Source organism: Hemibagrus wyckioides, linkage group LG23 (genome assembly GCF_019097595.1).
Source record: "Hemibagrus wyckioides isolate EC202008001 linkage group LG23, SWU_Hwy_1.0, whole genome shotgun sequence".
Lineage (NCBI taxonomy): Eukaryota > Metazoa > Chordata > Actinopteri > Siluriformes > Bagridae > Hemibagrus > Hemibagrus wyckioides.
Window position 1 is genome coordinate 14658680 of NC_080732.1, and position 22912 is coordinate 14681591.

Genomic DNA, 22912 nt, shown 5'->3' on the forward strand with positions numbered 1-22912 from the left:
AGAAGAGAAGAGAAGAGAAGAGAAGAGGAGAGAAGAGATAGCATAAATGAGGAGTGAAATAAGAGGTGCAGTATAATATAATATTAGTATTACTAATAGAACAATGTAGAGAGAGTCTAAACTCTTTTCCCACTACACTCTTACAGACTGACATAAATACACCTATTTTTAATGATTTATTTTGAGCAGTCAATCCATCATTGATTAACAAACCAGCACCACATCTTGTGACAGAACGAGAGAGAGAGAGAGAGAGAGAGAGTGTGTGTGTGCGCGTGTGCGTGCTTATGTGTGTGTGCGTGCGTGCTTATGTGCGCATGCGCGGCTGCGTCACTGAATAAACCCTTAAACGAAAGTAAAACTCAGCTGCTCCACTTTGTTACGAGAGGAAAATAAAATATTTCAGGAGTAAAAGCTAAAGCTCTGATATATAAACGCTCTAAATGAACACGTTTAGAGTTAATATAAGGAGTTTTGTTGGTTTGTACTGACAGGCCTTAACGAAAGACGAGAGGTGAGTAACTTTTACATTCACCAGCAATAAATACACACCGTCTCATGGGAACAGATCTGTATCTCTCAACACTCACTCGTTAACACAGGAACTAAACTAAACTAGCAAAAAAAAATGTTTTTTTTGACCTCTCGGATATTGTTTTAGGAGGCCTCTGATGTAGAAATTAAAGATTTTTCAAATTGTTTTTTTTTTTTTTTACATTTTAGTAAGTTTTTAGGGAAATGTTGTAATATTGCAACGTCGGGCCTAGTTGGTTGCAGAATTTCTGTATTTGTACTCACTTTGTCTGAACAGATATACAGAACATTTAAGCATTCATTTGCAGGGTTGATTGCTTACTTAGCCCCATAACAGTATATATCATGAGTAATAATCACACAGCAATCATAGTTTTATGAATAAGCATTTATTAATAAAAATATTGGAAAAAATTGTATTTACAAAAACTTTTTCATTTTGGACTGCAGCAATCACAACCTGAACAGATGACCTTTCTGCGCTGGTGGCATTCTGAAATGGAAAGAGTAAAAAAAAAAATAAAATTAAATATGTGAATAATACATATGGGTCTTATATTGTAGTAGATAAACTGAAAGAATAGACAGGGTGGTAGACCATGTGTCGAGGGTAGAGATCTAAGTGTTATCTATCAAAGTATTATCATTTCAATGCAAACGCTAACCCAAATTCCACTACATTCAAACAATACTGTCTGGATGGCCTATTACGCTCTCTACACACATGCACATGCATCCCCCCAGAGCACTTACAGGTAACACTACAGGTAACAATAAAAAAATCTCAGGATCATTTAGAAGTTAAAAACCAAACAAAAAACTACAAAGATACAGGGAGTTTCATATACTGCTATAGATGATGGAGTTAATACCACATACAATTTATTCCTGTGTTTAATTATGGTCTAAGCTAAACTAAGTAAAAAAATTAACAGAAAAGCCAATTTAGAACTTAGTTACAATGAATCATCTAACACTTTAAATTTCTACTAGAATTTTTTTCAATTTGTGACCATGTGAGAAGTGCAGTGTCCTTATGTAAGGTGTAAGGAGCACAGGCTATTTTGACTACCACTCTGGCCCAATGTTGTAGAATTACAACATTCAAAAAAAGCTCTAAATCAGATTTGATGAATGTTTTCCAAATTAACTAAATATGTATGTGTTCTAGACATTATACACAAAAACACACAAAAAAAATATTTAAGGAATTTTACTTACTTGAATCTTGACAAAATCCAGTCATGCAAAAAAAGGAGATGAGCTCAATGCAAAGTTTGCAGGTAGAGTGAGTTCATGGCCAGATGACCGGACCTATAAACACTTCTTCTATCCAAAAGCATTGTGAGGACAAACAATATGACCCATTGACTATGTAAATGTGGTCTTGAGGAAAAAAAAACATTTGCAGGCCTTTTTTTTAGAATTGTTAAAAGTGATGTTGTAATTCTGCAACAGTGGGCTTTACAGGGTCAAGGTGTTTAATAGCAGTGAATATATCACTGATCTGATCTAAGACCAGTTTAGAGAAATCATTCAGTGAGAGAAGAGTAAAAAGGACTGTGTAATGTGGAGCAGAAGAGCAGCATAGCTTTGAGTCAGTGAACTCGACAGGCTTTAAGACCCAGCTGAGTCCGTTATCTGTGATTGGGACTCCTGACCTGAGTGTAATTCCTGAGGTATGAGGCCGGTCTCCTGTTTGAAGAAGTGTGCAGACTGGAGCTGAATTAAAAAGATGGAATTATTGGTGTTTAATGATCAACACAGTGTATAACAGTGCTGAGACAGCAGAGTATTAATTATTGCTGATAATTCTGTTGTAATTCTAGAATGATGGAGGGAAAGACATCAGACTCACCAGAACCCAGCTGTGTGTCCATGAAGAGTGACCAGTCAATGGAAGAACCAATTCTCTTCAGAGACAGAGACAGTTCTACTGACGTGAGGTCAGTATAGTGAGGTGTTTTACAGCAGTGTTCCACCTGATCAAACTCACTGGTCTCATTATGAAGTCCTTCATGAGCTTTATCAGGTGTTGAAGCAGTAAAACACTAAACTGTGCAGTGCTGCAGTGTTTAACAGTGCTGAGACAGCAGAGTATTAATTATTGCTGATAATTCTGTTGTAATTCTAGAATGATGGCGGGAAAGAGATCAGACTCACCAGAACCCAGCTGTGTGTCCATGAAGAGTGACCGGTCAATGGAAGAACCAATTCTCTTCAGAGACAGAGACAGTTCTACTGATGTGAGGTCAGTATAGTGAGGTGTTTTACAGCAGTGTTCCACCTGATCAAACTCACTGGTCTCATTATGAAGCCCTTCATGAGCTTTATCAGGTGTTGAAGCAGTAAAACACTAAACTGTGCAGTGCTGCAGCTCTCAGTCCGGCAGTGAGGACAACTGCTTTAAGAGGTCAGTTCAGCCTGCAGTCCCTGAGCTGGAAGCTCTGTGGTGCTACAGAAGAACATTTACACCTGGGATATTAATGACAATATAAATCATTTTATTCATTAATTCAATCATTTGTTTCTAAACATGTTAGTGTCACTGATGAAATCCTGAAATCAGTGTATTGTGTTAAGAGGATAGTGTTAAATGTCTGTCTCTATATTTATTACTGTGATTTCTGCAGCTATGAATACATATAGTCCATATTACATGATGTGTTTTATTTGTTCACAGACCACAAAAGAAGAAATCAAACATCAGCAGAAATCAGCTGGACTCCATATTCAAGGTGTGTGTGTTTTATAGTGTGTGTTGTCATACCTTGTCATTTCTTGAGGTCCAGCAGAATTATGGGTAATCACTTGTATGAATAATCAGAATTTCAGTTGTAACTAAAGGCAAGAGGAATTATTATTATTATTTTCATAATCAAAATCATTAACAAAGCACCATTCACTGTGTAAGATTATAATATTTAGATCTGTTCCTGTGTGTTTCTGACCAGGAGCTGGAACACAAAGTCATCACTCTGATAAAGAATGAGATGAAGAGGTTTAAGAAGCTCCTGAGTCCAGATTACCCAGCATGCACTGAGAGAGAGGTGGAGGATGAGGAGGATCTGCACAGTGTCAGAGAGGGAGCTCTGAAGATCACACTGCACTTCCTGAAGAACATGAAGCACACAGATCTTGCTAACACACTGCAGAACAGTAAGAGCTCTAAATCATGGCTTTATTCCATCAGGTTCACTTTAGAGAGAGGAAATAGTTTTAGATATGAAGACTTTTAATTTAACTTTGATTTTAGTATCATGTACATCTGCTGCTTTTCTGTTCTGTTCATGGTCCAGCTTGTGGTCACTCTGTACAATGGTCCTGTTCAATAATATTTAGTACATGAATTAGCAATGAACAGCAGTATTTGAAAGAATTTTACATTTTATATAGTGCTCAGTGATTCTGCATTAAAACATGTTATTACTGTTTATTAGAACTCGCCTCGGTGTATCAGCCAAAGCTGAAATCCAACCTGAGAGAGAAGTTTAAAAGAATTAATGAAGGAATCTCACAGCATGGAAGATCAGCACTTCTGAATGAGATCTACACAGAGCTCTACATCACAGAGGGTTGGAGTGGAGATGTCAATAATGAACATGAGGTGAGACAGATTGAGACAGTGTCCAGGAGACCAGCAACACAGGAGACACCCATCAACTGTAATGACCTCTTTAAGGACAAGTCCATCAGAACTGTGCTGACTAAAGGAGTTGCTGGAATTGGAAAAACAGTCTCTGTGCAGAAGTTCCTTCTGGACTGGACTGAAGGAAAAGCAAATCAGGACGTCGCCTTCATGTTTTCACTTCCCTTTAGAGAGCTGAATCTGATGAAGGAGAAAAATCTCAGTCTGATGAATCTTCTTCAGCACTTTTTCCCAGAAATAAGAAAACTAGAATCAATAGACTGTGACTCCTACAAAGTGTTGTTGATCTTTGATGGTCTAGATGAGTGTCGACTTCCTCTAAATTTCCAGAATAATGAGAGATTGTGTGATGTGACAGAGTCAGCCTCAGTGGATGTTCTGCTGACGAACCTCATCAAGAGGAATCTGCTTCCCTCTGCTCTCCTCTGGATAACCTCTCGACCAGGAGCAGCCAATCAGATCCCTCCTGAGTGTGTAGACCAGGTAACAGAGGTACGAGGGTTTAATGATCCTCAGAAAGAGGAGTACTTCAGGAAGAGGATCAGTGATCAGAGCCTGGCCAATAAAATCATCAGACACATGAAGTCTTCGAGAAGCCTCTACATCATGTGCCACATCCCAGTCTTCTGCTGGATCTCAGCCACAGTTCTAGAGAGAATGTTGGGTGAAGCAGAGAGTGGAGAGATCCCCAAGACTCTCACTCAAATGTTTACACACTTGCTGATCTTTCAGATCAAACACAAGGACCAAAAGTATCATCAGAAATGTGATCCTGATCGTCAGCAGATCAGAGAGACTATCCTGGCACTGGGAAAACTGGCTTTCCAGCAGCTGGAGAAAGGAAACCTGATCTTCTATGAGGAAGACCTGAGAGACTGTGGCATTGATGTCAGAGAAGTGTCAGTGTACTCAGGAGTGTGTACCCAGATCTTCAGAGAGGAATTTGGGCTTCACCTGGGGAAGGTGTTCAGCTTTGTACATCTGAGTGTTCAGGAGTTTCTGGCTGCTTTATACGTGTTTTTCTGCTTTAATTTTAGACAGACAAATGTGCTTGTGGGGCAAAGCACTGGACATTCTAATTTCTTCAGAGATCCAAACATGTCTGATCTCCTCAGGAGTGCAGTGGACAAGGCCTTACAGAGTCAGAATGGACACCTGGACCTGTTCCTCCGCTTCCTTCTGGGTCTCTCACTGGAGTCCAATCAGACTCTCTTACGAGACTTAATGCCACAGACAGGAAGTAGCTCTCACAACAAACAGGAAACAGTGGAGTACATCAAGGAGAAGGTCAGGGAGAATCCATCTACAGAGAAATCCATCAATCTGTTCCACTGTCTGAATGAACTGAATGATCATTCTCTAGTGCAGGAAGTACAAACTTATATGAACAGAGGATGTCTCAGTGGAACCAGACTCACTCCTGCTCAGTGGTCAGCTCTGGTGTTTGTGTTACTGACCTCAGAAAAGGAGCTGGATGTGTTTGATTTGAGTAAATATGATCAATCAGAGGAATGTCTTCTGAGACTGCTGCCAGTGGTCAAAGCCTCCAGAAAAGCTATGTGAGTATTTTTATTTATAAATGTATTACTGCATGGTTTGTTATTTTAATGTAACACTGAACTGCATTGTTTGGATTAATGCTTGTTAATAGTTACTCTAATCCTCTTTAAACAAACCTCTGGTACTTTTACAGAAGATTGTTTCACTTTTTACACTAACACGTCATGTCTGCACTGAGGGCTGGGCCATATGGACAAAATCTTATGGATCATGATATGAATCATTTTATATCTTTAATACATACATTTCTGAACAAAAGAAACACATTTCTGAACAAAACAGCAGTGAAAGACACTTTTTCTTTTCTCTGTTTATTCTGAAAGTGACATTGAACAGAACTCTCACGAATGAGAACAAGAAAAACATCAAACGGGATCAATATGAATAGAAAATATAAAAAGTAAATATTAAATACTCTGTTCACCTTCAAGTACCTGTTTAGGTTCAAGTTCCTCATCTTTTGTTCTGTGACACTGTGTTGTGGAGAGATTCACTCTGTCATGCTTTAATTTCTTCCAATTTTTAACATTTTCTTCCTAATTTAATCACGGCTGATTCCCACCATCTAACTGGGAACAAAATACTGAACTGGACCATACTGGAAAGAGTCAAGTTGGATTTTCTTTAAATAGTATAAACTAGTAACAGGGCCATTTGTAACAAATAGTGCATTTTTATTACATTTCCTTTCTTATACTCTTTATTTAAAAGAATCATTGTTTATTTAAGAAAGAGATTCTTACTTTTTTTGCACATTCATATTTTCCAAAGTCCATTCTAATAAATAAAAAACTATAAATCCAAAAAAATAAAATGACTTACCACATTTTGAGACAGGACGAAAAAAACAACTCTATCTTTTCAAACTGTTCCTGCAAATTAACACATTTGCTGTAACTGACCAGTTCCATATGCATGACCACACACAGGCTCCCATGACTGGCTTTACCTTGTTTAATTACCTGGTTTAGTTTGGACAAATCAACCTTTTTCTATAGTTTGGATCTGTTTGGACGTATGTGAAGACTCCACCTGTACTCGGGTCCACACCAAACACCTAAACCAGTGTATGTATAAAATCAGAGGTCTCCAGGTGACAGATTTGTACCTGTACGAGCACAGAGAACAACACACCAACTGTTTTACCATCTCTGTGAAATTCAGCATACAACTCAGTGTAAAGTCTGACAGCACATCTCTGACGGTCCTTGGAGATTTCAACCTCCCATCCGACAAGCCTCAGTCTTCTGGCTCTTCTGAATTCATTTTCCTTGTCATTTAACAGCTGCCCTCCAACACACAAGAGAGGAAACATCCTGGACTTGGTCTTCACCTGCCCTTCCCCAGCTACAGACATAACTGCTACCCCACTTCACATCTCTTGGTATCCTTCACTATCATTCTCCCTGTCTTACCCAAACGTAACTCCCAGCATCCCTCTCTCATCCGCCGGAACCTGCACTCCTATCTCTCCTTCCTCTTCCCCTTCCTGCACTCTTTCATCTCTTCCTGACTATGACTCCTTTTCCTCCCTACCCCTAGACTCAGCTACAGACACTACTCTCCTCTCTTTCATCAACCATGGACCTTCTCTGCGCTTTATCCACTAAACGCATGAAGACTTCTTGTCCTGCACCTTGGCTGTCAGATATGCTTCACAACAATCAGAGAGAACTACGAACAGCAGAGAGGAAGTGGAAGAAATCTCGACTGGACCCAGATCTCACCTCTTATCGTATGCTTCTGTCCAGATTCTCTTCGGACGTGACTTCTGCCAAGACTTCCTTCTGCAAGGAAAAGCTTGAAGCTTCTGCACAAGATCCCCGAAAGCTCCACAACATCTTCTCTGCTGTACAACATTAGAAGGATTCGACCATTCCTATCCACACAGGCTACTCAAGTGCTTGTTCAGTCTCTGGTTATTTCGAGACTGGACTACTGCAACTCTTTACTGGCAGGTCTTCCTCTGAATGCAATTCGTCCACTGCAAATGATCCAAAATGCAGCTGCACGGATTGTTTTCAACCTGCCTAAGTTCTCCCACACCACCCCACTGCTACGTTCCCTCCACTGGCTTCCGATAGCTGCATGCATCAGATTCAAAGCACTTATGCTTGCCTACAAAGTCAAGAATGGGCCACCACCATCTTACCTCAAAGATCTTATTACTCCTCGCACTGTACCTCGCTCCCTCCGATCCACTAGCACTGCCCTGGTCCCACCATCTCTCAGGACAAAAGGTAGGTATTCATCTAGACTCTTCTCTACTCTACTCTACTCTTCTGGCACCAAGGTGGTGGAATGAACTTCCCCTAGATGTCCGTACAGCAGAGTCTCTGACTATCTTCAAACGACATCAAAGACCTACCTTTTCCTAAAGCACTTAAACTAGCTCTTATCTTTCCCTGTTTATGTATTGTTATATGTTTAAAATAAATAAATAAAAAATTTTTAGGCTAATGGTATCCTAAGACTGTAACCTATTGAACCAGTGTTAATGTATTCAATGATAGGGAGTTAAAGCATTTTTGTATGTTGCTCTGGATAAGAGAGTCTGCCAAATGCCAGAAATGTAAATGTAAAGTACGACTAGTATTGGCATGTTATTAACTGCTAGTGTACAGCTCTATAATTCTTTATTTTATGTAATAAAATGCACTGGATCTGCAGTGTTGGGTGTAGAAACTTGAACACAGATGAGAGTGTAGTGTTTGTAGGCTGCTCGCTCTCACCTGTGTGTGTTATGTACATCACCTAATGGTCTTATAATAAATTGTAGCTGAGAGATTGTGGAGTTCAGAAAGACGTCCCTGCTCCTGTAAATGTCCTGATGTGGTGTCCTGTCCTCTGATTTCTGCGTGTGAGAGAAACACACTCACATTTCTGTTACAGCTTCAACTTTAGCTGGATTATGGCTGTGTGTGTGTGTGTTTGAGATCAGTGTTCTGATATTTCGTCATTTCTCTTCCAGTCTGCGTGTGTATAATCTAACAGAGGAAAGCTGTAGAGCTCTGTCCTCAGTTCTCAGCTCACACTCCTCCAGTCTGAGAGAACTGGACCTGAGTAACAATAAACTGCAGGATTCAGGAGTGAAGCTGCTCTCTGCTGGACTGAAGAATCCACACTGTACACTGGAGATACTGAGGTACACACACACACACACACACACACACAGGTCATATAATATTTACACACACACACACACTTAAAGTAGACGGTCAGCTTCATTAGTGGTGTATAAAGTGCTGGACTGGGTTCCTCTGAATAACAAACACAGTAAACAGAAAAGCTGTAACTCTTTTGTTTAAACTAAAAAACACTAAACTTACAGTTCTGTCTTCTGTCCTTTTCTATCATTTGTACTTTCATAATACAATGTGTGTTCAGTCGATACACTATTAGTTTCTCCTCCAAACATATTTTAGGGAAAAATCATGGTAGAGTAAATAATCCACCTCGATCACGTTCATTACACTCGCGACTGCGTCTGGAACACAACTGCTGATGACATTTACCGGACACATCACTGAAACGGGATAAAAGATTATAGCCCTAATTAAGCTCTAACGTAGGGGCGTGTCACTCTGTGTAATCACCTTGCATCACCTTGAATCTACAGCACTGGACTCTTTACTCTTCACTCTTCATACCATTCTGTGTGTTTTTCTTACCACCGCTGGTTGTGATGTTGTACTCGGTTACTAAAGTGTCCAAAACAGGGGGAGTCAAGTGACGGACTGAACATGATGGCTGCTTAGACCATTTGCTTGTTAGACACGCTAACAACAAGCATCAACTCAGTAAACTCAAAAATCAACAAGTTAAAGTCGGGGTGAAGAGCAGTTCCAGTGTTCTTAGCAGACATAAAAAACCCTACAGTCAGTGCAGCTTCAGCTAGCAGATTAGGAAGATAGGAACAGGAGAAGTAAGGAGGATTTCCTGAACTTGACAGACACTTGTCACGTGCCATAATCTGCCTAGCGGGTCATGGCTGGTTCTGCTAACAATTCTGGTGTGGTGCTGCAGTCTTTTTGTATTGGACTTGTTTAAACTAGCCTTGCTAATGCTGCTACAAAAGCATTTCACTTTCATACTTCATAATGCAGTGAATTAACTTGTCTTTTTTTTCTTTTCCACTGGACTACACAAAACGAGAGCCACAAGTTTCATACGTAATATTTCTGAACTTTCTGAATTGCCCTCCTAGCTATCTAGCTCAGGCTGGCTAGGCTAATGGCTAGCTTCATCCTGCAACAATAAGGATGCTGCCTGATGCTACTCATGTGCCCTTTTACTACATAGGCTGAGCTGCTCTGACTGTGCTTGGACTGGACCTGCTAATGCTAGCTGGGGTAACTATAAGGTGGAGAACTGATCACCTCGTGTTTAATACATATCTTTCATGGCTGTATTTCGGGAAGGACTTAACATGGAACTGAAAGCCGACATGGCATGCAGAGATACGAATGTCACTTTCTCTCAGTATATTACTACCGCCATTCGCCTCGATAATCTGCGCCGTCAACACCAGCCAACTTCTGCTAAGATCCGCCGCACGCTAGAAAGCTACGAGACTGATTCCTCGGAACCCATGCAACTCGGACGGGCCCGAGCCACCGCAGAGGAATGAGAGCGCCGCGTACAGCATCACCTGTGCTTCTACTGTGGAAAAGCGGGCCACAGGGTGTACGAATGTCTTCAAAAACCCGTCACAGCCAAGGTAGAGACTCGTACATTTTCTAACAAAGTATCTGTTCCTGTACGTATAGCCCTCGCAGACTCATGTGTTTATGCCACAGCGCTAATTGATTCTGGCTCCGCGGTTAATCTCATTGATCAACACCTGGTTCAACAGTTCAAGATTCCCATAATTCCTCCATTAAGAGTCACTGCCATAAACGACCAGCCCATAGGAGAAGGCCTAATCCGCCACCAGACAACCTCCGTTGATCTCCAGATTGGATTATTTCATCATGAAATCATCGCTTTCTTTGTTATCACATCTCCATCTAATCCTGTCATCCTTGGCCTTCCTTGGCTACAAAGCCACGATCCGCTTATCTCATGGAAGAACAACTGCAGCTACAGCCAGCTAGCCAAGTCCCCGATGCCACTCCAGCCTCGAGTTCTCGTTGTGAGCTACCTCGCTTCGCTCTCCTGGAGAAATTCGATGGCTCAGCCGACAAATGCTGAGGGTTTCTGCGCCAGTGCGACAACTTCTTCAGCCAGCAACCGGAAGCCTACGGCAGAGAATCTACCAGGTGTGCGTTTATGCTATCTCTACTTACGGGCAAAGCGCTGGATTGGGCGTCGGCTGTTTGGGATTCCGATCCCAAAGTAAAAACATCTGCAAACTATTTCGCCAATTTGATTACGGAAGTGTTTGAATACCCAGCGGGGGGGGAGGACATTTCAGTTCAGCTACTGGAGCTGCGCCAAGGCTTTAACACTGCGGCGGATTATGCTATCAAGTTTCGCATGTTGGCGGCCCAATCGGGGTGGACCAGCGTAAAGTGTCAGCAATCACAACCTGGCCTGAGCCTACCACTGTCAAAGACCTACAATGTTTTTTGGGGTTTGCCAACATCTACCGCCGCTTCATTCGAAACTATAGCACCATTGTGAGCCCTCTCACGTCCCTATTGAAAGGGAAACCACGTCACCTCAAATGGACTGACCCCGCCAAGAGAGCTTTCCAACGGTTAAAGCAGAGCTTCACTTCCGCTCCCATCCTCTGCCATCCGAGACCTGACCTACCGTTCATTGTCGAAGTGGATGCCTCTAGTAGTGGGATAGGAGCGGTCCTGTCACAGCGACAACTTGGGTCCAGGAAGGTCCACCCCTGTGCCTTCTTTTCCAGAAAGCTCACATGTGCAGAGACTAATTATGACGTGGGAAACAGAGAGCTATTATCCATGAAAGCGGCCTTAGAAGAGTGGAGGCACTGGCTGGAAGGAGCCAACCACCCATTTTTGATCATCACCGATCATAAGAACCTCGCATATCTCCGTGAAGCCAAGAGACTAAATCCCCGCCAAGCCAGATGGGCGCTATTCTTCTCCTGGTTCAATTTCTCTGTCACGTACCGACCCGGCTCTAAGAATGGGAAAGCGGATGCTCCCTCTAGACTCCACGACACCACCAGTCAACCTACGTCCCATGAGCCCATCCTACCTCCGTCTGTTCTCGTAGCACCAGTTCAATGGGACATACTTCGGGAGATCGAACAAGCCCAACACTCGGAGCCGCCTCCGTCCAACTGCCCACCAGCTAAAGTGTTCGTTCCCACCACGCTGCGGACTCGGCTTATCCAGTGGACTCACGAGAGCCCGAGCACAGGACATCCGGGTATCCACAGAACGACCCAATTGATCCAGCAGCGGTTTTGGTGGCCATCTCTACACAGAGACACTGAGGAGTTCGTCAGGTCTTGCAGCAGTTGTGCACAATCACGAACAAGCCACCAGTTACCTGAAGGCCTCTTAGAGCCGTTAGTGATTCCTCAGCGTCCCTGGTCCCACATATCCATCGATTTCCTTACCGACCTCCCAGTATCTCATGGGTTCACCACTGTCATGGTTATCATAGATCGCTTCTCTAAAGGCTGCAGATTATATTATTTCATAGTTCCTATGAAAGGGCTCCCCACTTCCATGGAAACCGCACAGGCGGTTTCAACACGTGTTCCGCACCTACGGTCTGCCAGAGGACATCGTGTCTGACCGGGGAACCCAGTTCACGTCCCGTGTCTGGCTCGAGTTCTGCCGCCAGCTGGGCATCAGCATCAGCCTGAGTTCTGGTTACCACCCACAGTCCAATGGTCAAGTAGAACATCTCAACCAGGAACTGGGGAGGTTCCTTCGGACCTACTGCAGCCGTGAACAGCAAAGGTGGAGTGAGTTCCTGCCCTGGGCCGAATACGCCCAGAATTCACTGCGTCATTCATCCACTGGGCTGACTCCATTTCAGTGCATTCTAGGATATCAGCCTCCACTCTTCCCCCGGTCCGAGGAACCATCTTGTGTCCCAAGTGTGGAAGACTGGTCTAGACGGAGTCAGGAGGTCTGGGAACGAGCTCATGTGAGACTTCAACGGGCTGTGAGGAGAAAGGAGATCCAGGCAAACCGCCGGCGACGCCCTCAGCATGATTACCAGGTGGGCCAGAAAGTATGGCTATCTACAAAAAATCTCAGACTGAAACTGCCATGTAAGAAACTCAGCCCACGATTTATAGGCCCATTCAAGATTGTCCGGCAAATTAACCCAGTCTCCTATCGCCTGGAGTTGCCCCCAGCCTAACGTATCTCTCCTACTTTCAACATGTCTCTGCTCAAGCCCTATCACAAACCCGCCAGCTCCACACCTTCACCTCTGGAACCACCCCCGCCCCTGGACATTGATGGCACATTAGCCTACCAGGTTCGGGCACTACTGGACTCACGCCGCCGAGGTGGATGGCTGCAGTACCTGGTTGACTGGGAGGGGTATGGTCCGGAGCAGCGCTGCTGGGTGAACGCGTCCGACATCCTGGACCCAGCTCTCACCGAAGAGTTCCACCTTAACTTCCCTAATAGGCCCGCCCCTCGTGCCAGGGGCCGCCCACGGCGTAGAACACCAGGAGGTGTTCCTGGGGGGGGTACTGTCACGGTGTATGCTGATCCAGACCACCAGAGGGAACCATCGCCTGAATATTGACTGTGTGCATGTGGTTTCCTGTTTCCTGTTTCTAGGACTTTTAAGCAGCATGCTCTCTCTGATCCTATGCGAAGCATCGTTTCCCTGAGTCTCGTGCCAAGCCTTGCTGTTACTAGCCTTTCTGATTGCTTATTGTGTATGATCCTTGCCTGTTTTCCTGATTCCATGGTTTACGGTTTCTGTTTTGGTTTTGGTCGCCTAGTTTTTGCTTTTCCGGTTTTTGATCCTTTGCCTGCCTTTCCGTTTATGATTCTGCTTGCTGATTTCAATAAAGAGCCGCAAATGGATTCTACCTCTCCCGTGTCCAGCGGGTCCTTACATCCAGTTTGGGCTTATTATCAAGTTCATATTTTTGTTGTTTGTATGTTTTGTGTTATCTGTGTTCATGTGTTGTATAGTGAGTGTCTGGGGCTTGTCCTGTTTACTGAATTGTAACACTGACACATTATGACCATATATATATATATATATATATATATATACATATATAATGTGAAATGACACAGGGAAAAAGTATTGAACACATGAAGAAAGGGAGGTGCAAAAAGGCATGGAAAGCCAAGACACCAGCTGAAATCAATCAGTAATTAGGAAGCAGTCCTGCCCACTGGTCAGTGCAAATTAATCAGATGGTTCAGTCCTGACTGATGGCCTATAAAAACAAGTCTCATTACCAAGGGTTCACACAAGAAACATCTCATGATGGGTAAAAGCAAAGCGCTCTCTCAAGACCTTCACAACCTTATTGTTGCAAAACATACTGATGGCACTGGTCACAGAAGGATTTCAAAACTTCTGAATGTCCCAGTGAGCACCGTTGGGGCCATAATCCGGAAGTGGAAAGAACATCATTTCACCATAAACCGGCCACGCCCAGGTGTTCCTCGTGGATTTCTGACGGAGGAGTGAAAAGAATTATCAGAAGTGTTGTCCAAGAGCCAAGGACCACTTGTGGAGAGCTTCAGAAAGACCTGGAACTAGCCGATGCAATTGTTCCAAAGAAAACAATAAATAATGCCCTCAACCTCCATGGCCTGTGTGTACGCTCACCACGCAAGACTCCACTGCTGAAGAAAAAGCATGTTGAAGCTCGTTTAATGTTTGCTGCACAACATTTGGACAAGCCTGAGAAATACTCCGAGAATATAGTCTGGTCAGATAAGACCAAAAAAAGTCTTTGGATGCCTTTGAAGAGCAATTCCTTCAAAATTCCTTCACAATTCCACAGTAAAATTAATTGGTCTTTATTCGGACTATAGAATATGCCATTATGAAGTGATCTGAGCTGGATTGATCAACTAACAATCTGAAATGTCTATTTTAAAAAGGATTTTAAAAATTCCAGTAAAATGAATTTAGCTTAGTACATTTTAATCTCTTTAAACCTTTATGTTCCCCATTTTAAAATGTAAATTATAGGGATGCCACAATACTCAGTATAATATTGAAGCGTTTGGTACGATCTCCACGGTTCAATACGCGTATGTGAATCGCGTTTTTTTCAGTTATTCGTTTAAATAATTTCCATGCGTTTTATTACTCTCTGAACCGCCTGTTTGTGTTGGCCTGTACTGTATGTCTAGGCACTGAAACAGACACACCTCCCCTCGAGTAAATATCCAATCAGTGAGCGCTAAAGTTAGGGGCGGTAACCATGCTTGCGATGCTGGTGTCAGATTTCACTCTAACCCTGGAGAGCGGTGAAGTGAGGAAGCAAATACGAGGAAGCAGCGCCGTGATTCAGATCTGTGGTGTGGGGACATTTCAGATTTGTTGTTGACTATGATGCAGATGAAACAAGAAAGCTAAACAAAAACATGACTGTGTTTAAGCACTGTTACACACGAGTTAGATACTCACATGGAAATACTTCCAACATGACCACACATCTACAGCTCCATCACCCAGAGATATCACTGTGTGGAAGCAGGAGGGCAGAGCAGGTAACACAGGCATCCAAAAAGCAACAGTCCTTAGCTGATTCCTTCCAGCATTCAGACACAACTGGTTGTGAGAGACACAAAAATAACAAATGCAGTAGGGGTGTTCATTGCTAAAGATTTGCAGCAGTTTTCGGTGATCGGTGATGTGGGCTTTCAGCACCGTATAAAAGTGCTTGTCCTTTTTTTTAAGCACCGAGGTAATTCCCGACCGCACAAAAATATTAGAAAACGAATTGGCTAAAGCACAAAGCCTTGCTCTAACAACAGATAGTTGGACCTCACGGGCAACAGAGAGTTATCTCACCATGACTGTTCATTACATAGCAGATTGGGAAATAAAGAGCGCTGTACTCCAAACATGTCCCCTGTATGAAAGTCATACAAGCGCTAATTTATATCTCACTATTTTCAGTACACTATGAATGTGTACAAGTTGATTTCTGCATTTAAAATAAAGAATATTGCGACTAAAACCATTTTTTTCCTTCATAACATACTTACTGTTCCTGTCACCTAAGCAAAGAATAATGGAAAAAAACCACTTTAATTTGTCAAGCCATCTGAACCGAACCGAACGAAAACCGTGGTTAAAAAACCTGAGGTACGTATTGAACCGTGGGTTACTGTATTGTTGCATCCCGAGTAAATTATTATTAAAACATTCCTGCATTTATTTTCTTAAATGCTAGGAATTGTTGTATATGCATTTTGATATGTATTTATTAAAAATGATTGTTTTATATTATGGTTCTGTGATGCTCACTTTCCTCTTTCAGCGATATTACCGCTACGTATCTAAAACCGCGTTCCTACTATATATGTTCGGCTAGTTTAACCTTGCTTTCAGAAAGAGCGGCTGGTTTAACTGCAGTGAATACTGCACCTTCTCCTCAATGACTTCTCCACTAAAGGAAGACCTTTTTTCAGCCGTATATTGTGGATTACCACTTGGGAGGATTCTCTGGGGAGCTTCCTCAATTAGTCTGAGTAATGGATCCACTCACCTTATATACTGCTTACAAGAACTGTCTCATTTCAGGAAAGACTGGGGGTGTGGTTTATTGTCTCTGTTTGGTGATTTGCTTTTGTAGAATTACTGATTTGATAAACTTTATTTCTCCAGATATTATCTATGATCTTATTGTGTTAAATAATGAGTCAGCTTAATATTTTGGTTTGAACTGTGGTGGACTGAATGCTCCTCACAATCCAATCAGTATGTTAAATCTACTGAATCAGAAAATGATATTGTGCTGTTAAAGGAGACACGGCGGTTGTGTTCTGACTTTTGTCACCTGGCCAATAAGTTTATCAGATCACATTTTCATCATCAGACACAAAAACCAAATGCGTATCTGTTGTAGCTTCACAATCTTAAATAAAAGTGCTGGAAACGTGGGCAGACCTTGCAGGTAGGATAACTATTTGCTAAGATAAAACTCAACAGCAGGAAAATTGCTCTTATCTGTGTGTGTGTGTGTGTGTGTGTGCGTGTATTCCAAACACATCTGACAAAGCCTACTATCATACATTTACCCAGAAAATGCTAGAATTTCCTCATTATTCATTAATAGTAGTCAGTGACTTTAAAGCGATGTGGGACTCAGTGCTCGATAGTTCCAGCTTATTGAGGTTCAGAGAACAGGAGCTTATATACATCTACCCATGTATTCATTTATTATTTATACTCTTGCTCCTGTATGAATATAGCACTTGGATGACGAACTTGGGGTTAAAAACACCTAACTTAACTATAGCCTAACTTAATCTGCCACTTCCTCTAGAGTGTATATGGTGATGAGATGATCCAGATTTAGAGCCTGATTTAGAACATTTCTAAACTCAAAAAAATGTCTAGATGTTGCTAAAATCACTGCTGCTATGAAAATGCCTCTGCTGGAACCCTCCTCACTCTCTCTCTATATCAGAGCATGGACTCTGTCCTTTATAGCTGTAATCTCCATGGATCTCTAAACAACCTGAATTAATGGTGCTAATGAGGTTCACATTAATCACTGGTCCTGACGTGATGTCCAGTGTGAATAACCTTATTGTTGTTGATAATAATGGGAATTATTTAAATAATATTTATGGAAGATAACACAAGGCTGTTTTTTGTGAGATTGTTATATTGATATGTGATTGATTTTATGGCTAAATTACCATGAATTTGCTAGTTAGCTACAATATATGTGCAGTGTTATTAGCTAGATTACACCATATTGTCCTACCTCCTTCTGATTATCATCTTTTATTTTTTTACTCTCTCTCTCTGACCAGCGATGCTAAACAGTTACCTGTGATCTGCTCTCTCAGTTAAACAGCAGGAATCAAGCACTGTGTTGTGAGAGGGAGCTTTTAGTATTTTTATCTGATTTATTATGATAAACTAACAATCGATTCAGAACACTAATTACTTCTTACTTCTACAAATGTTTCAGTTGATCATGGTGTCAGTATTGGTGGGTTGTAATAGCTAGTTCTGATTATTGGGAGAGTTACTTTCTCCCCAATTCCCCCTGGAAGCTACACTCCTGTAGCTGAGAGATTGTGGAGTTCAGAAAGACGTCCCTGCTCCTGTAAATGTCCTGATGTGGTGTCCTGTCCTCTGATTTCTGTGTGTGAGAGAAACACACTCACATTTCTGTTACAGCTTCAACTTTAGCTGGATTATGGATGTGTGTGTGTTTGAGATCAGTGTTCTGATATTTCGTCATTTCTCTTCCAGTCTGCGTGTGTGTAATCTGACAGAGGAAAGCTGTAGAGCTCTGTTTTCAGTTCTCAGTCTGAGAGAACTGGACCTGAGTAACAATAAACTGCAGGATTCAGGAGTGAAGCTGCTCTCTGCTGGACTGAAGAATCCACACTGTGTACTGGAGATACTGAGGTACACACACACACACACACAGGTCATATAATATTTACACACACACACACACACACACGCACACACACACATCAGAGTTTTAATAAACACAGCGACATCCAGTTCTCATCTGTTGTAACTGTAATTGTGGAGATCTGATATATTGTCATTGTTGTGTGTGTGAGATGGAGAGTAAATGTAGTGTATATAAAGATTTTGTGTAGTTCATGTTTTCAATGCTAAAACTGAGTGTGTTAAGTGTGAGAAGGTTTTCTTTCTTGCAGGATGAATTTCTGCAGTATTACAGATGAAGGTTGTGCTGCTCTGGCTTCAGCTCTGAGGTCAAACTCCTCATCACACCTTAGAGAACTGGATCTGAACGGTAATAATCCAGGAGAATCAGGAGTGAAGCTGCTCTCTGATCTACTGAAGGATCCACAAAACTGTAAACTGGAGACACTACAGTGAGTTACTGACTTCCTGTCTCTTTACTCTACTGTATTGTAAGACATTGAGTAATATTCAGTGTGTTCTGTATAATATTTTCAGTTTGTGTGTGTGTGTGTGTGTGTACTGCCCTGAAGATGTGGTTTTAACAGTGGGGGGTTGAATGAGTGAATGGGTCTGCTTCCTGATATTTTTAAATTAAAATAATATGAGGAAAAAGTAATGAGCTTTGTTATATCTGCAGTTTTATTACATAATTTCCCTCTAAAAGTCTAGCTTTCTGTCTGTCCCCCTCTGAGTGGACACACTATAGGGTGGTTCTGAAGTCTTCTCCAATGACCTATTATTACCAAATACTTACAAAACTTCACTAATCCATAAAAATGAAATAAAGAAATTTCCTCAGGCTTGGATGAGAAGAAACAACCGGCTTTATTTTTATCAAGACGACCTTTAACAAAAATGACAGCAAAATGGCTCTCAAGTACACAGCGTGAGGCCCGACATGGTCAGGTGCACCCCCTCTAACCCTGTATAAATATCCCCTCTATTTATCCTGACATCCTTACCCCTCCTATAAGTCTCATGATTGTTTTCACTCGTTAGGAAACGTTTCTCACACCCTGTGGATCCCAATCACTGACCTTCAAGTTAGACACAGTGCTTTTTATTATATCTGTTCAAGTCAGCTCTGCCTTATTATTACAAGTTATTATCATTTATTAATATTAGTTATTACTAATGGTACCAGGAATTTATTTATTTATTTATTATTATTATTATTATTATTATATCCCATACACTTGTATAATTATGTTGTGAGGATCATTGTGGTTATCTGACAATTTAATTATTTTCTCCGACTCTTAAGGGAAAATGCTATCTTTATTTTCTTACTTAATTGTGACTTAGTTGTTTAAACTTATTTGCTCTCCTTATTGCTCTGCTATGGCTCTCTCATTCACACTATCCTGTTTTTTCCTGCCAGTTTACCTTAACTTACTTAATTTTCACTTAAACCTACGTTTTTACTTCATGCACTATCACATATCAGACCTTAGTTTCACAAGCATTGATGATCAAATAATTGTTCCATTAAAACAAATGTCTGATTAAACTGATGTAACTGATTAAAACTGTAATGCAGGCAAGAGAACACCTAAAAACATTTTTACAAGCGAAACTCTGCACAACTTTCACAATGTGATGTCCAGTGTGAATAACCTTATTGTTGTTGATAATAATGGGAATTATTTAAATAATATTTATGGAAGATAACACAAGGCTGTTTTTTTGTGAGATTGTTATATTGATATGTGATTGATTTTATGGCTAAATTACCATGAATTTGCTAGTTAGCTACAATATATGTGCAGTGTTATTAGCTAGATTACACCATATTGTCCTACCTCCTTCTGATTATCATCTTTTATTTTTTTACTCTCTCTCTCTGACCAGCGATGCTAAACAGTTACCTGTGATCTGCTCTCTCAGTTAAACAGCAGGAATCAAGCACTGTGTTGTGAGAGGGAGCTTTTAGTATTTTTATCTGATTTATTATGATAAACTAACAATCGATTCAGAACACTAATTACTTCTTACTTCTACAAATGTTTCAGTTGATCATGGTGTCAGTATTGGTGGGTTGTAATAGCTAGTTCTGATTATTGGGAGAGTTACTTCCACCCCAATTCCCCCTAGAAGCTACACTCCTGTAGCTGAGAGATTGTGGAGTTCAGAAAGACGTCCCTGCTCCTGTAAATGTCCTGATGTGGTGTCCTGTCCTCTGATTTCTGTGTGTGAGAGAAACACACTCGCATTTCTGTTACAGCTTCAACTTTAGCTGGATTATGGCTGTGTGTGTGTTTGAGATCAGTGTTCTGATATTTCGTCATTTCTCTTCCAGTCTGCGTGGGTGTAATCTGACAGAGGAAAGCTGTAGAGCTCTGTTTTCAGTTCTCAGCTCAAACTCCTCCAGTCTGAGAGAACTGGACCTGAGTGAGAATAAACTGCAGGATTCAGGAGTGAAGCTGCTCTCTGCTGGACTGAAGAATCCACACTGTGTACTGGAGAAACTGAGGTACACACACACATACATACACACACACACACACACACACACACACATCAGAGCTTTAATAAACACAGCGTCATCCAGTTCTCATTTGTTGTAATTGTATATATATACATATATGTATGTATATATTGTCATTGTGAAGTTGTAGACCTTGGCAGGCCCAGATTGGGTATACCCTATAGTGGTAAACCAGCACAAATCTTCATATTACCTTGGTACCCCTCAGAAAAAAAACCCCATGGTTTAACCGAGTTCCGGTTTCAGTGACCCATCGCGGCGCAGTCAGTGATATCATATCTGGTAGCCCTCGATGCGCTCGCGCTAGCCGGCTTCACCCCGCTAGCCCGCCCCCACCACAAAAAACAATCGCCAAAAAACAAAAAAACAAGGTGTATATACTGTATAATATAGCCGGATATATTACCGTGTCAGTACCGCGTGATATGCGGATAAATGTCCCAGTGCTATCTGGATTGCGTGTGCACCCGCTACTCCGAGAGCGTCCTCAACAGGTGTGGTGGTTATGTTTGTATCAGTGTGTATGTGTGTACATGCCGGTGCTGTTATTCGCCACAGAGAGGTCACTCACTTTTCCACAGTCATTGTTGTGTGTGTGAGATGGAGAGTAAATGTAGTGTATATAAAGATTTTGTGTAGTTCATGTTTTCAATGCTAAAACTGAGTGTGTTAAGTGTGAGAAGGTTTTCTTTCTTGCAGGATGAATTTCTGCAGTATTACAGATGAAGGTTGTGCTGCTCTGGCTTCAGCTCTGAGGTCAAACTCCTCATCACACCTTAGAGAACTGGATCTGGACGGTAATAATCCAGGAGAATCAGGAGTGAAGCTGCTCTCTGATCTACTGAAGGATCCACACTGTAAACTGGAGACACTACAGTGAGTTACTGACTTCCTGTCTCTTTACTCTAATGTATTGTAAGACAATACGCTTCTGTTGTTCATAAGGAATGTGATGAGTGACTCTGTTTAACGTTGTCTGTAATTCTGTCCTCTTCTGTTTTTCAGCATTAATTATCATAAACTCATCAGGTCTGGTGTATGACCGGAGTCTGACCTCAAACCTCTTGTCCAGGATAAAGCAGTAATGGTGAAGCGTTAGAACCCGTCCCACATTTCCAGCAGTCTGGGAGCTGAATCATTCATATTCAGATGTAGAAGTTCCAAAACAATAACCGTGATTGACCACATCCTTTTATCCACTCAGCTACAAGTTACTTCAGGCTTTAATCACATATTTTACAATCCAAAGTCCAATCCTTCAGCATCTACACACAATATCATCACACCATCACACTGATTACACAAACACACATCCAGCTGTTGGAGATGTTTATAGTGAATTTTTACCTCATTATTTTTATAGAACATTTGTTTCTCCACAGATGATTGAGTTACAGTTGTAATATTTATCATTATATTTCTTTAAAAATGACTTATTTTCATATCTCTGTTCTTTGCTAATCTGTGTTTAATTGTAACCATGGTAACTGGTCTGCTGACTGATTTGTTGTTGTAGTGACCCAGTTTTGTATATATGTTGTATACATGTCATTTCCACTGTGTGTAATTACAGAATAAACAGTGAGTGTGAGTGAAACACAACAATTCAGGTGTTTGAGGTGTGTTTGATCACAAACCTTTCTGAAGCAGTAACTGTTCTGTCTCAGTAACATGATCACTTCCTGTCTCTCAGGTGCTGCAGTATTGGGTGTGGAGCTGAACACAGGAAGTTACTGCAAGGAAAATATTCAACAATTCAATTTAATGAACAATTCAATCTCAACAACTTAATTTCTTAAACTTAAACTTAAAGTCCTACATGATGGAGCAGACTGGAGCCCAGTGTTAGACCCAAATCATGTTCATTCACATGTTAAAGAAAACTGCTGCATCTTTGTGGAAGTCTGTGCCATTCACAAGGAAGCAGTTTACTGGAACGGATCAGAATCTGAATCACTTTACTGCCTGTGAGTTGGGACACAGGTTTAGGATCAGACTCAGGAGAACACTTTGTATTCAAGTGTGTGTGTGTGTGTGTGTCCAGCTCAGTTCAGTTCTCTGTTGTGTGTGAGTGTCTCTGTGTGTGTGTGTGTGTCCAGCTCAGTTCAGTTCTCTGTTGAAAT

The 22912-nt window shown here is 41.4% G+C and overlaps 1 protein-coding gene across 6 annotated transcripts; it reads left to right on the forward strand.

Annotated features, from left to right (window-relative positions):
* Positions 1-326: 326 nt before the first annotated feature.
* On the forward strand, positions 327-22528 carry LOC131344201 (NACHT, LRR and PYD domains-containing protein 12-like). 6 transcript variants are annotated; one of them, XM_058376295.1, is made up of 12 exons: positions 327-514; positions 2364-2480; positions 2669-2785; positions 3218-3272; positions 3489-3693; positions 3975-5742; positions 8715-8888; positions 18110-18268; positions 18532-18711; positions 20601-20774; positions 21489-21665; positions 21795-22526. In XM_058376295.1, the coding sequence occupies exons 2-12, from the start codon at positions 2365-2367 to the stop codon at positions 21829-21831; spliced, it is 3162 nt and encodes a 1053-aa protein (XP_058232278.1). In that variant the 5' UTR covers positions 327-514; position 2364; the 3' UTR covers positions 21832-22526. The 6 variants fall into 6 exon arrangements, with proteins under 6 accessions (XP_058232278.1, XP_058232281.1, XP_058232280.1 ...); XM_058376298.1 differs by lacking the exon at positions 18532-18711 and having other exon boundaries at positions 21795-22528; XM_058376297.1 differs by lacking the exon at positions 2364-2480 and having other exon boundaries at positions 21795-22527.
* Positions 22529-22912: the final 384 nt, after the last annotated feature.